We start from the raw sequence: 14842 nt of genomic DNA on the forward strand, positions 1-14842 counted from the left end.
TCTCATTGACATCCGTACTGCCATCCCCCCTCTACTGAAGGTGGTAACAGTGCTCCACTTCTTGGCCACAGGCACCTACCAGCATACGGTAGGTCAGATGCATGGCATATCACAACCAGTATTCTCACGCACACTGAACCAGTTGCTCGATGCCCTCCTGCAGCACACAAGTCAACACATATACATGCCACGGACTGCCCAGGAGATCTCCAACACCAAAGTTGGCTTCCATTCACTGGCAGGCATCCCAAGTTGCATCGGGGCCATCGACTGTACCCATGTAGAACTGGTGGTCCCACATGCCAATGAGGCAGTGTACCGTAACAGAAAGCTATACCACTCCATCAACGTCCAAATGGTATGTGACTCCAACAAGATCATCACACATTGCTGTGCCCGATATCCCGGTTCAACCCATGATGCAATGGTCCTGCGGAACTCGACAATACCACGATACATGGAGCGACATGCTGGACAACGTTCGTGGCTACTTGGTGAGTAGCAGGCCGACCACATGTCAGTGTGATGTGGATTGTGAGTGGGGGGGGGAGATGCATACTCCAACTGGGCGTGAATGGGGGGGGGAGATGCATACTCCAACTGGGCGTGAACTGGTGTCATGAGAAGAATGGACATACATATTTGCATCACTGTACAGTGAGGCAGCCCACAATGGACCAGAGACAAAACCACATGCTGGAAGTGAGTGCCACGACAAACATATCAATCCATTACGCCAAACAGGCCATTCCAAACAACATGCACACCGCACAACACACCATTCCCCCATTACACAAATCAGCAACATGCATATCAAAATCACAACTGAAATGTACGCTGAACAACATCAGAAATGGTCCGCGCACATGAGTGCATACAAATGGATCCCCTGTAGCCATTGTGGTGAGGCACACCCGTACCCCACCACAGAATTGCCATCAAACAGCATGGGGACATCAACTAAGGAATGGCAGTGTACTAGCAGTGTGGCACTAACGTTGCCAGGGCCAGGAAACACAAATCACTTAAACTCAGGCGGGACATGGCAATCCCTGCCGTATGCATGCATGGTGCATGTCCACTTGCAAGGACCACCTCACCTTCCCACATTGCAGTTACCCTGATTGCCATGCGTGCTTGGATCTGTGGATGTCGTTGAATATGCAATGTTTGTTTGTGTGATATGTGCACGCTCCACATTATGTAGACACTTACACATACCCATTGTTGCACCCATGCAGGTGATGCAGGTTATCCCCTGAAGAGGTGGCTCCTTACCCCTGTGCGGAACCCACAGAACAGGCACGAAGAGGACTACAATCATGCACACACCCGTACCCGCGTGGTGATCGAGCAGACATTCGGCCTATTGAAGGAACGCTTCCGGTGCCTCAGCAGGTCGGGCGGGGCACTCCTGTACGGGCATGAGAAGGTGGCCAAGATCACCATGGCATGTGTCATGCTTCACAATATGTGTATCAGACGGAATGTGCCAATGCCCCCTGACATAGAACTGCGACCACCGTCTGAGGATGATGACGGGGATGAGGATGGAGGAGAGGGGGCTGCAGGTCATGCAGGTGGCGATGCCCATGAGGGACGTGCTGTGCGACAGCACCTGATAGACCATTGTTTCTGATGCAGATGGATTAGGAGGGTGCAATTGGTGTTCAGCTCAGGGCACGGGGTGTATGGAGGACATAAACACAGTGCACCCTTCAACAATAAAGCACACATACACAATGATCAATGTCCAGTCATGTGATTATCCATGCCATTACGTGTGTATTGAGCATTATGACATACAAACGTGCATGTACCCTCCACCCCAACAACCCTCACCCCCCTCCCCCCACAACTCCCCCAAACACCCTCACCCCCCTCCCCCCACAACTCCCCCAAACACCCTCACCCCCCTCCCCCACAACTCCCCCAAACACCCTCCCCCCCCTCCCCCCACAACTCCACCAAACACCCTCACCCCCCTCCCCCCACAACTCCACCGAACATGGTGTGCACATCAGTGCTGCATTAGTTCCCAAGTGTCAACAGGGACAGGCTGGCCCTACTTCCCTCCTCCACTACCACCATTGGGGGGTTGTGAGTCTGACCGCCGCAAGGACCGGCTGGACCTGCGCAGGATGGTTGTCTGGTCGGAGCTAGTAGACGAGGGGGTGGCTGGTTGATCTGCTCCCTGTGAGTGACGCATGCTCTCCATCGCCTCAGCAATGCGCGTTAGGACCTGCCTCACAGCGGCCATCTCGTCACATAGGCGCGTCGTGTTGCTGTCCATGGCAGCTTTCATGTCCCTTGACAACACCCGGATCTCCTCCCTGGTCGAGGCAGCCTCGCTCACTTGCCGGGCAACCAGGGCATTGAGCTCCTCCTGGCGCTGGCGTATCAGGCTCATGGTGTCGTCTGCGGCCCTGCCCCTGTTACTCCTCGGCGCAGCTTGCTGCATGTGGCCGACATCAGGTGAGCTCGCCACGGGACTGAATGACCCATCCATTGCATCTCCGGCATGCACCTCATGGATGCTGCCATTGGATGTGTTGCATGGGCTGTGGAGTGGGGACAGCTGGGTGCTGGGCGTACGCTGCCCTTCCGGTGTCGGACATGGGTCGTCCACATCACTCATAGGTGCCGTGGCTGCTGCTTTCCCGACGGAGCTATTGGCTGCGGACGGCGTGCCTTCTGGCACTGGCTCCTGAGTGGTGGGGGTGCTGCCACAGTGTCAGATGGCATTTCGACCCTTGGTGTGGTCGTTGCGTGTGTGGCTTTTGAACGCTGGGCCACTCCAGATATCCCAGTGCCCCTCGATGTACTGGGCCTGGTGCCTGCATCCTTTCCCTTGGCCTGCTTTTTGGGTGGTGGGGCCTGCGTTGCAGAGTCCAGCTCCTCACTGTCAGAATGTGACCCTGTGGGGGAGCAAGACAGGGATAACATCAGTGATGGGTCAACGTGCATCATGCATATGTTGTTGTTGCTGCAGTTCTTTGGATTTGGACATCTAGTTTGGGCCTGCAGGTTGTTGGCCAGATGGGTGGGTCATCCGGACATGTGTCAGGGTGACACGTGTGTGAGGTGCTGCATGCATGTGGTTGTGTGGGGATGTGCACGGCATATATGCAGGGTTGTGTATATGTGTGTGTGATGACCCCATCCATTAGCTAATTCCCATTTCACATTTGGGGGAGGGACTCATGCTTAGCATTGCTGTGTTTTGCGTGGTCACTCACCTCCGTCTGAGGTTGTTGCCACACCACACTCCATTCGGCCCACTCCCTCGATGGATTCTATGCCAATGGTGCTGGCACATGTCTCCTCCCACTCCTGCATCTTCATCGGGGATCCACCTCCGCCTCCTGTGCCCATGGCCGGATTCCTGTTGGCCGATAAAATGCTGCGTACACGGAGGCGCAGATCATCCCACCGCTTGCGCACGTCCTTTACGGTGCGGGGGTGGAGCCCACCGCACTGACTTTCTGTGCCACCTCAGCCCAGATTTCCTTTTTTCTCAGGAGTGCCGGGCGCCGCATGTCGCTAGCGAACACTACGTCTGCATTTGCAGCCAGGGTGTCTGCCAGCATTTTCAATTCCTCGTTTTAGAAGCGTTCTTTGCGCTGGCGCGCATCGGCTTTCTTTAGGGCCTTGGGCATTGTTTGTTCTTGTGGGATGTGGTTTTGCCAGTCGTGGTGTTGCTGCAGGTCCTGAGTGCAGGGGATGGCAATGGATTGTGTTTTTAAAGATGGCCGCCGGGCTCTTTCCCGTTCCGGTGCGATGCCGCTATTTCCGGTTCCGGTGTTTTACGGTGACCGCTAATAGCAGTGACCGCTAACAGCGGTGACCGCTAATAGCGTGCAGCATGAGGGCGGAGGTGCTATCAGCACTTTGGTCGGAGCCGGTAAGGTGCTTTTGCGCCATGGCGGTAGGGTCATTTACCGGCATGGCCCTATGCGCGTGTCCGCTAACTCGTAATGGAACGCTATTAGCGGTCTCCTACGATGGCGGACACGCTAATAGCGCCATGACGGTAAATCACATTTTTTACCGCCTACCGTGTAATGAGGCCCACTGTGTCTGAACTAGATGTATGTCTTATATTTTAAGTTTAACCTACCTCCAGGCTTACTAGGGCACAGCATTATTGGATTAGGAAAAGAAGTGCAGATGATTAAAAAGCCATCTCTGTCATTTAGAATTTGATGTACCAGTAGCTGTTCAGGAATGCACATGTGACCTTTGAACCTTTCCTGCTGCTATGGCAGGGCAGCTGCTGGATATGTCAGTAGACTCTCTCAACAAGGCACATGGTTGCACTATATTTTTTTTTTACCATGGAGTATTATGAAAGTGGGATTTGATAAGCAGATTTCGATTTCAGAAACAGCGTTACCCCATGCAATTTATTATTAAAAATCAAAAAGGCCTGGGATATTTAGCCCTCAAAGATGCTATTCTCTTGGATACACCCTTATACATTTTCCCTCTGGGTTGTTCTTGCATTTCCTGTTTTTCTTTGCCTGTTGATTGTATGATTTCCATTTGCTGCCAGTGATTGGCTCTTTCCTTTATTCTCTTTGCTTTGCTCTTACCTTTGTGTAGTTTTGTTTGCACTTATAGATATGCTCTTTGGCGTTCTCTTATACTTACTCACTGTTATTTTCTCTCACTTTTATACTCACTGTCCATGTTTTGCTGTTTTTCACCTACCTTTATTCTCTATGGATTGCTCTTACCTCAATTTTATTAGTGATGTCCTCTTATATTATTCTCATATAGGCACACTTGCATTAATTTCTTGCAGATGTCTCTTACTTGTTTCTCTCTGATGTTTCCTCTACCCTTTATTGTCCATGTTGTGACCTTATATGTAATTTCTGTGCTTTGCTGACACCTTTATTTTCCGTACTCTATCTATCGCACCCACCTTTACTCGCTGTGGTTGGAGCTTACCTTCATTTTCTCTAGTGATGATTTCGAAGATATCTAAGTTCTTGTGTTCAAGGGGTTGTTCAGCATCTGAAAGAAAATTTAAAGTTTAATTCCCGGCTCTGTACATAACTCGCTGATTAAACAACGGATCATTTAACCCCAATAACTTACCGTGGTGTGTCTGGGGTTTCTCAAAGAATACCTGCACAAAAAAAGAGAAATCAATGTTAATTATGCACATGCATTCCCTTGATTTCTGAAAATTCATAAAGTATTTTAAAGTTCATTACATATAATTTTGCAGTGTCTGTTTACTGGTATCAGCATCTCTGCTATCTGTGTACTGCATACAAAACAGACATCCACAACCATGCTACCTGTGTACTGCATACACAAAATGATTCAGCATTCATGGTATCTGTGTCCTGCATGCAGAACAGGTAGCAACATCTTTGTTGTCTGTGCAATGCAAACATAAATGTTATACGCATATTTGCATGTGATTACTGTAGTAAACTGGTATCATCATATGTGACATCTATGGACTTCATATAGATCAGGTATCTGTGTACTACACGGAATGTTCATTAGACTATGGGCCTCATTACACGGATGGCGGTAATGGTTAACGGTCACAGTTAATGGTAACGGTGACTGTTAACCATTACCGCCTTACTACGAGGTCCCTTAGCGGGTTGGTGCTTTAACGCCTGCTTTTTGCAGGCGTTAAAAACCAACCCGCTAAGGGACCTTGCTGCTAATTTCGGCACCGTAATTAGCACCTTCCCCATTCCCATTATTCCCTATGGGGCAAAAATGGGAATGGGGAAGGGCAGTGGTGGAGGGGGAATTACCGCCCCGCCAACGTTGGAATGGGGCGGTAATTCCCCCTTCCACCAAGGCGGTGCCGGCAATTTACCGGCATGGACCAAGGTGCTAATAGCATGGTCCATGTGCTAATAGCGCCATCCGTGTAATGAGGCCCTATGTGTTCTTTTCTGCATAAAGAACATTTTATCGCACCTGTGCCATATGCGCACTTCATACCGTACATAACAGGTAACATAATCACACTTTCTCAGTCCTGCCTACAATGTTCACCTGATGACTGGAAGCACTCCTATTGTTAATTAGAGTTTACTTATATTTAATCAAGAGTAGTGGGGTGCAAGGGAGATTAACCAGCCTGGCACTAGGTGGTATTCACAATGAACAAGAACAGATGTCCATAAACTTGTGGAACTCTCCCGTCCCTCACACACCAGGTTTGTGTCAAATGACTACAAAAATATTTATAAAATAATCAAATTTTACTGTCCTTTTTCAAGAAAACAAAAGTTTCCAAATTCGAAAATAACAAAATTATGAATTCATAGTTAGCTACAACATTCATATATATATTTCTTACATGTCTTACTCGGAATTAATTCTTTGATCAACAAAACAGTTTTTAGAAACAGTAGTCCATCAATGATCATTTCTCAAATGATTGCATAAACATATGACAATATATTCCTTATGTTGTTTTAATCCTAGCGGTTTACTCTGCACGTTTTGGGACTTTATTCCCTTCATCACAAGCTCTTTAATTCATCAATACAGTGTTTATCTTCATACTTTTTATATCTGGATGGTATTCTTATGTCCGTTTCAGTTCTTGGACCAGATAATCTGGATTTCTAACTTTCTCTACTTTTGTAATGTGTTACACAATCCATTGCTGCCTTCAATTGAAGGAAGTATGCTGGCTTTGTTCCAATGTAACAGGTACACCACTCTTAGTTAGGTCCTGATGTGAACTATTTATAGGTGATAGATCCTATAAGTACTGTCTTGGACACCATGTATATCTTCTTAGAGGAAAGGAATCGCTGTGATGATAGCGATCGTCTAGCCTAGTAGATATTGGTCCGTCTGCCTCTGTGAGCGACACAGGTTATGTAAGAAGAGACAAGACGAACAATCACAGGAATCATGTGCTCCCAGAAGAGACTGAATTATTTCACATCAGGACCTAACTACGAGTGGACCTCACGCTTGTAGGACTCCTGCTATTGTGGAATATCCTCCCTACTGCTTGGGTAATCGAGAACAAGGTCCACAAGTTATCCTTGAGCCCCTGGATTGGGACCCACTGCAACCAGAGACCCAACACAGCCAGGACACCTGCTTTCTTAACGCTGAACCAATTAGAGCCTTCATTCGAAACCTTTCAATGCCTTAGAACCCACAGGACCCTCCAGAGCTGCTGTTGGCACTCTATCTCCTCTAATCGCCGTTGTGCACGTTTGAACCTGCTTACTACAGAACCACGCTACCCAAACTACACACTCATCATTGCATCTGCAGCCTTCGAATCGTTGGGCAAACTGCCATCATCTTCGCTGCCAATTACTACTGCGAGTTGAACCGATCCTGGTGGTACATTTCAGATACGAATACCAATGTAGAAAAGTATACAAGCAAGTACATGAACAACCGTTTAAATGGCAATATCAGTCACAGTTCATACAATATCCTCTTTCATCAATGTATAAGGGAATTCGTAAGCAATGGTGATGGAAATGAAAAACAGATACTTTTGTTTCAGAGCTATGGATAAAAACATGATATGTACTAGCATACTAGTTGTGACCAATATCCATGCCGTTGTCATCTCTTTGCACAGTTAGAGCACATATTATTATTGATTTCCTTGCATGCCCAGCTCTCCGCAGGTACTTAGCAACAGCGAAAATCACTGCTTCATATGCGGTTGATGTGCACAGTTCTAGGGCTTTGTTTATGCTCCTGACCCCAATAGCATGCAAGATTGGCAACAAGTATCTGCGTTGTCTGGAGAGAGGAATAGGAAATGGACCAAACGTTTGCTTTGCTTTTGAGAAAATCTGGCATATTCCCTTTGTATTACAAGGAGGATACTGGCAAAGTGCCAATGTGCAGTCTAAGGTATAACGAACGGCAAAAGGGAGGTTAAATCAAGTCAGGATAATCTACGTATCCAAAGCTTTGTTTCATTGCCCAATATAGTGAGGCATTCGTAGTTTGAGCAATGAGGATTAATGCTCTTTCCTGTAATAACGTTGCATGTGCCTGCTTAATTACTAAGGTCGCTTTGCTTTCTATTTCCTCTCTATTGTGCCAGTACTCACCAAGGCCTAGTATTACTAATGTGTATTTAATATGAGCATACCAGGGTATTGATGGTCTGCCGTGCTGGCCCAACAGGTCTGATACTGCTCCACAATACTTACCTAAATGTGCTTACGCTCATAAGCATGCCCAGCATAATATTGGTCTAAGAGCTGTAATATCCATGATGAGGTTATTTGGTTTCTATGTGCAGCATTACATTTGGTGAGCTAATGTGTAAGTTCGTGATTTGTTTCAAAAATGTATTTTCCACGACCCCTATTTTTGCAGCATTAATTATTGGGCTTTGGCCCTAGATTGTACATTATAAGGTTTAAGTGTGGGTGTGAGCATTCCGTTGCTACGATTGGAACTAAATCTGGCATTGGCATTGCTTGATCTTTCTAGAGCCAGTATTGATTTGTTCACCTGATCGCCCCACCTGCCACTGCACTTAAACCTTAGGCCTAAGTGATCAAAATAATGTGTTAAGTCTATCTCATGGCCATCTAGAGTTATCCTCCTGGAGCGTCTTTATACAGAGAATGGAAAACCATAGACCTGGTTTAAATGTAGTTGACAATTTATCAATTTCTTGTGCATCCTTCACTAAGTCATGAGTTTTTTTAGGCTGGCAGTTGTAAGAGAAATCAGAGCAGCATCATTTGTAAATGATAGTATTCGGCCGTGGTATCCCCTGAAAGGCTCCATCAGGCCATATCTTTATTGTCACAATATAGGCTCAAAATGGCCTTAAGTAACTGGGGTGGAGTTTTTACTTCTGTCAGTGCTTCCTAGTGTTTTCCTCACAGAACCCTGTTGAAGGCTGTTTTGAGGTCAACAAACAGTATGTATAGGTCAGTTTTCCTTAGTTCTACATATGTAAGAATTAAAAGATACAATCTGAGGCATTGGTTGATTGTACTCAGGACTGTTTGAAAGCCAGCCCATCAATGATTTATTATGTGGTTTTATGTCGACCAAATTCAACAGATGAGTTAGGCCTGCCCTAGCACAGATCTTTCCCACAGTAACTAATAATGATATAGGTCGGTAATTCAAGGGATCTTCCCGTGCCCCTTTTTATGGAAGGGGACTATTTCATCCTTTGTCCATGAACACGGTGCCAAGCCTAACGCAAGTGCCACCTTAAACACCAGTAATAATCTATGGGCCAGATGTGGTTATGACTTGAATAATTCTACAGGAACTTTATTCCGCCCAGGAGTCTTACCTGACTCTTGGTTTTCACTTTCACTTCTGCCAAAGTTAGTTTTAATGGTGGGGGTATACCTTCTCGACAACTATCTGAAAACTCAAAGCTGTTAAGTTGGAATCTACAGGTTTCTTATATAGGTCTGCACAGTAATTGAACCGAACGTCCTCAGGGAACTTACCATGTATGATAATGCGGTTGTTCATCTTGGCTGATCTCCAAAATGTAATACTGTCTTTGGATAATGATAATTATTTGTTATTTATATAGCGCCTTAAGCCAAAGCACTTTACAGCGAACATATTTACATACATTTATCATCCCAACCGTAGTTGGTACTCATTCATTGACCTCAGAAGGATGAAAGGCTGAGTTGGTCTTGTCGAGATTTGAACCTGCGACCTGCAGATCACGAGCTATCTTACCGGAAATCTTAGGCGGCTTCATTCAATTCCTGCCATTTAGAACTTACATATGCCCTTTTTTATTTTGTAGAAGATCTTTGTAGTATCGTCTTAAATTGAGAACGCTATCATTGACTAAGTCAGTGCGATTTTAATGCCCTTAATGCCCTCATGATTTTTATTATTTGCCTCCCTACAGTCATTGTAAAACTAGTTATCACTTTCAATTACATTAGATCTATTCTGATTCTGAGTGGATGCTACTAAGAGGTAAATCTCGGAAATCATATTTTCATAAAGTTGAATTATCTCTGCACAGGTTACAGCCCCTCACAAGAGCTGCTCAAACAATGGTAACATTTTTGACAATAGCGTGGGGATTATATCACCCAATTCCAGTGTTGTCCACTTCATTGTCCGGTGAGCATTTCCTGAGATAAATATATTGGAATTTAAGTCAGGGGCTACAGATCGATTGGTCATCATCGTACCACTCCAGCCAAATTCCATGCCAAGCGGTCGATTATCACTTTCCAAGCGCTAATGTACGCTAAAGCTCTTAACTAAGTGCCAGTCCTTCATGGTGATTAAGATGTAGTCTATATGGGATCGCTTCTCCCCAACTATAAAGGTATGCTTCACTGGTTGGTCCCCTGCTAATCTGTCATTACGGGCCCTTAGATCCATACCCATGATACTGTAAGCACTCCCTAGGGCTGATGTAATCCCATCGAAGATCTCAAAGGGTTCAAACTGAATGTTCAAATCTCCTGCCACTATGAAGCATGGTGTCAATGCTTCTTTTTCTTTAAAGAGGGAGATTAGAGTTACTTTGTTGGTTATATCCATTGTACCACAACGTTTGGGGCTGTTAGGGAGACTGTGTACCTCATTCCGAGTCGGGCGGTAGGGGATACCGGGCACCGGTAAGGAGACCGGTGCTGGTATTCCCCTAACGCCCGATTCCGAGATCCCCTAACGGGACCCGTAAAGTAAGTTTGGTCGGACCATACATACCTTACGGGTCCCGTTAGGGGACCAGGGCGCAAGTAACGGGCTTGCCATTCGTGAGCCCGTTATTTGAACTCTCCCCATTCCCATTTGAGCCCTATAAGGGCTCAAATGGGAATGGGGAATGGTTTGGTCAATGGGGACTTACCGGTCCCTCCAAGGTTGGAATGGACCGGTAAATCCCCATTGACCAACACCGTGTCGGACCCGTTATTGGTGGCAGTCATGGCGCAAATAGCGCCATGACCACCACCAATCTCGTAATGACCCCCTGTAAATATTAAACAGTACCAAATAACATGCAGTACCTTTACCGATATTTGTATCTTGTAACTTCTCTCCTTATTTAATGAGTTGTTAACCCAAATCAGTAATCCTCCACTTGGACATCCCCAAGTTCCTTTTGAAGCAGGTATATGGTACGTTGTAAAACTCTGTAGGTGATGCTCTGAAAAAACACAGGTCTCTTGGAAATAAATTATGTTGTGCTATATAATATAAACAAATAAACAATCCAATCTTGGTTCTTCAAGTTTGTTCTGAGCTAGCTATATTCCAGGAAATTAGTCTTATCACTTTGCAAGTGCTACCCAGTGCTACCAAGTGCTACCCGGCTCGATACTGCTGGATATGAATTTTGTGACTTGGGCAATTTTCAAGCATAGTCAGTCCACTGACTCAAGCCCTTCCTCATTCTCTTACTGCACATTCATCAAATCTAATTGTTTTCTTATCCTTGCCCTTAGTGTTGAGAGATTATACATTTCCGTATTCGTTTGTGGAGGAAGCCTAATGCTTGTGTTTATTCTGGGCATTTCCCATTCCACAGGCTTCGTACTGGGGGCTGTTGCACGTAACTCAATTCTAGATCAATATGAAGATATGCCATGAGGACAAGGTTCTGAGCCATATCAGTGTTGCAGAATTACACACAGATGTAGTCCCATTTATTAGTCCCTGGTGTTAGTGTGATTAATAGGATTCTGCTCTGCAGGAGTACAAGGATGAGTAGGAGTAAAATGGCCCACTCAACACCCAGTTTAGAGATATACCTCCATCGCCTTTTCTGGTAACGTGGGCAGAAGGAATGCTATACTCTTAAGAGAGGTGTAAATTGAATGGTTTTGGACGTTTTGACCGAATCTAATGGTTATCATCAACCATTAGATCTACAAATGCTCCCACCAAAGGTTCGAACACCAAAATTTCTAACCTCTGGTGGTAGCAATGTAAAAAAAACAGGGGTTGCGGGGGTGTTCCCCGCATCGCCCCGCTCACTATACTTTATGGTATAGTGAGCAGGGTTTGCGGGGGACACCCTGCAGCCTTCCATTAAAAAAGAAAATAATAATAAAGAAAAGGACCCTGCAGTGCCGTTTCCCGATCATGGTAGTGAAAGGGAACTGGCGCTGCAGGAACCCAGCATGAAGAAGAAGGTAAGTGGGGTTTGTTTATGTTGGGGGTGTGGGTGGGGGTGTGCTGAGGGTGTGGGTGGGGGGTGTGTTATGGGTGTGTTGTGTGTGTGGATCTGAGTATGTAATTGTGTTTGCATGAGAAAGTTGCAATCTTTTGGTAGTTCGCACCTTTCTCATGCAAACGTTCCGGCCGCGGCAAATTGAACCGCAGTTGGATCACTTAGAATCAAAGTGAACCAGTAGTGACCCAAAACAACACAGATAAAGGGAATGCCCAATAAAGGTTCTATGAAAATATATATACTTTAATTAGACACACCATCTGCAATCGAATAAATAGAAACACTGTACAAAGCTCTCCCCGAAGGAAAAACTGCAAAGATGAGGCAGACTGGAGAAAGTAGCACTTTGAGCGTAGTTCCAGGGGTGGTAGGTAAATTACTAGCGACACAAAGGATATTGTAGTTGAAAACAGGAGCTATCATTAACTAACCAGTCTCTAGGGCCCAATTGGATTGAGGGGACAATTGGGCATCAACAGTACCTGGATTCAGTTCTTGGTGGGCTGACAGAGCCAGACCCGGTATTGATGCAAGCAGATCCTGCTCAGTTTGGCATGTATGATCGTGTTTGTTTGTTTGTTTGTTTGTTTATTGATTTATATCGCGCACCAAACCCGGAGGTATCTGGGCACGTTACACGTAAGTTACAAGTTTTCAAGTTACACATAGGAATGCACAAAGGAATAGTACACTATGCACAGTAATTATATACAAAAGCATACAATAATATAAGTACAGTCATTATAAACATGGGAATACAACAGGGAGCTAACAGTATGATACATAAAGAGGGTACAATACAGCAGTTTAAATATCTGAGGACAATGTATTGAAATGATGATACATACGTAGATGTCCTAAAGGATATCATAGGTACTTAGTAGATAGCCAGATTTTGGTATTTTTCCTAAAGCTAAGGTAATGCTGATCTGCTCTGAGTGAGGAAGGGAGGGACAGAGTGCCATAGCTGGGCTGCCAAAACAGGAAAGCTGCTACCACCTGCTTTTTTTAGTTTAAATCTGGACACTGTAAGGCAGAACGAGTTAGCACTCCTTGAAGTATTGATGGCCAGAGTTATTTAGGCATTTGTGGGTGAGGGAGACTGTTTTGAACTGAATTCTCTCCTTAATAGAGAGCCAGTTGTTCTTTTGCCTAGTCTCCAAAATATGTTGCCTCCTAGGAATACTTAAGGCTGTACTAAGTGCATTATTTTGAAGTATTTGGAGTTTATTGACAATGTATTTGCTTGCACCTAACTAAAGGGAATTGCAATAATCAAGTTTTGAGTGAATTAGAGCTCTCGCTAATGTGATGCAGCTCTCTATGGAAAGGAAAGGTTTACAAGCCTGGATCAATTTACAGGTGTAGGCTGTTGCAGAGGCCGTGGCATTAACTTGTTTGCCTAGATTAAGAGCTGAGTCTAGGTAGAAACCTAGAGTCTTTACCTCCTTTGCAAATTTAATGTCAATACCATCGATTTTGCAGAGTTTTTTAAGGTTGGCCGGCGCTTCTATGATAAGGAACTCCATCTTGTCATCATTCAGGCACAGGCCGTGGGCAGCCATCCACGCCAGAATGATTAGGTAGATTTTATTTACTAGGGCCCGGTCCGTATCATAGACACCAGTGAGTGGTATGAGGATCTGGGTGTCATCTGCATAATTTGTGTAGGTGACACCCAGATGGTCAAGGACATCAGACAGTGTCTTAGTGAAGACATTGTACATTGTATGTGATACGCAGGAGGCTTGGGGTACTCAGCATGTTATTGGCGTAGGGTCTGCTGAGGCCGAAGGAGAGAAAACTCTCATTGATCTGTTGTTCAGAAATGATTGAGTCCATGCTGTGGCTTCCTGAGAGAAATGAGCTGCAGTGGACAGGTGTTTACAGAGCACTTTATGATCCACCAAACAAAAGTGGCAGATAAGTCTAATAAGAGTAAGAGAGCAAGTTTCCTGTTATCTTCAAGGTCGTTGATTTGGTTCTTAAGATCTATCAGAGCCGTTTCTGTGCCATGTTGTGGTCGAAACCACGGAAGCCCTAGGAGGTTGTCGGTCTCCAAGTACGCTTGGATCTGAAGGTAAACTGCTTTGTCTAATATGTTGAGTAAAAACGGTACTGTTGTAATTGGCCTGTAGCTAGTTGGGAACGTCAGGCCTAAGACCCATGCATCCTTAAGGTTAGTAGGGACACTACCTGTTAGGAATGAGGCATTGATTAGTTTGGTGATGACGGGAGCCAGGTCTCTGGCCGCATATTTGATTATCTTAGCTGGGCAGATATCCCCCTGGCATCTAGATAGTTTGAGTGAAGCAATTATATTTTTTACCTCACGGATAGAGGCTTTGAAAAATGTGAAGCGCTGATGGGGTTTAGAGGTAGGATCTTGGGCTTCATGATGGGTGCCTATTTTAGGAAGGTTTAGCCTTTTATCAGATATTTTGTTTTGGAGAAGGCCTATTTTGTTGGACAGTACATTTTAGACATTGGTGCACCAGTCCTTGTCCTTGGTACACGTGTCCACCGGGGGGATAGGGACTTCTATTTCTCTTAGGATGACAAAGAGTTCCTTGGTACTAGAACTAGCTTTGTTGATCCTGTCATTGTATGTCTCACGTTTGGTTAGTACTATTTCAGCTTTATATTTTGCTGACATTTTCATCAGGT

General features: G+C 45.3%; 1 protein-coding gene across 1 annotated transcript in view; it reads right to left on the reverse strand.

Moving 5' to 3' along the window:
* The window catches only part of LOC138567767 (astacin-like metalloendopeptidase), a 53103-nt gene extending 39201 nt beyond the window's left edge, over window positions 1-13902 (reverse strand). The window contains exons 1-3 of the mRNA XM_069646257.1: window positions 13621-13902; window positions 5107-5137; window positions 4957-5022 (exon numbers count right to left, since the gene is read on the reverse strand). Coding sequence (XP_069502358.1) covers window positions 4957-5022; window positions 5107-5137; window positions 13621-13902 — 379 coding nt within the window. The remainder of the gene's footprint in view (window positions 1-4956; window positions 5023-5106; window positions 5138-13620) is intronic.
* Window positions 13903-14842: the final 940 nt, after the last annotated feature.

Source organism: Ambystoma mexicanum, chromosome 2p (assembly GCF_040938575.1).
Source record: "Ambystoma mexicanum isolate Mex_15411 chromosome 2p, UKY_AmexF1_1, whole genome shotgun sequence".
NCBI lineage: Eukaryota > Metazoa > Chordata > Amphibia > Caudata > Ambystomatidae > Ambystoma > Ambystoma mexicanum.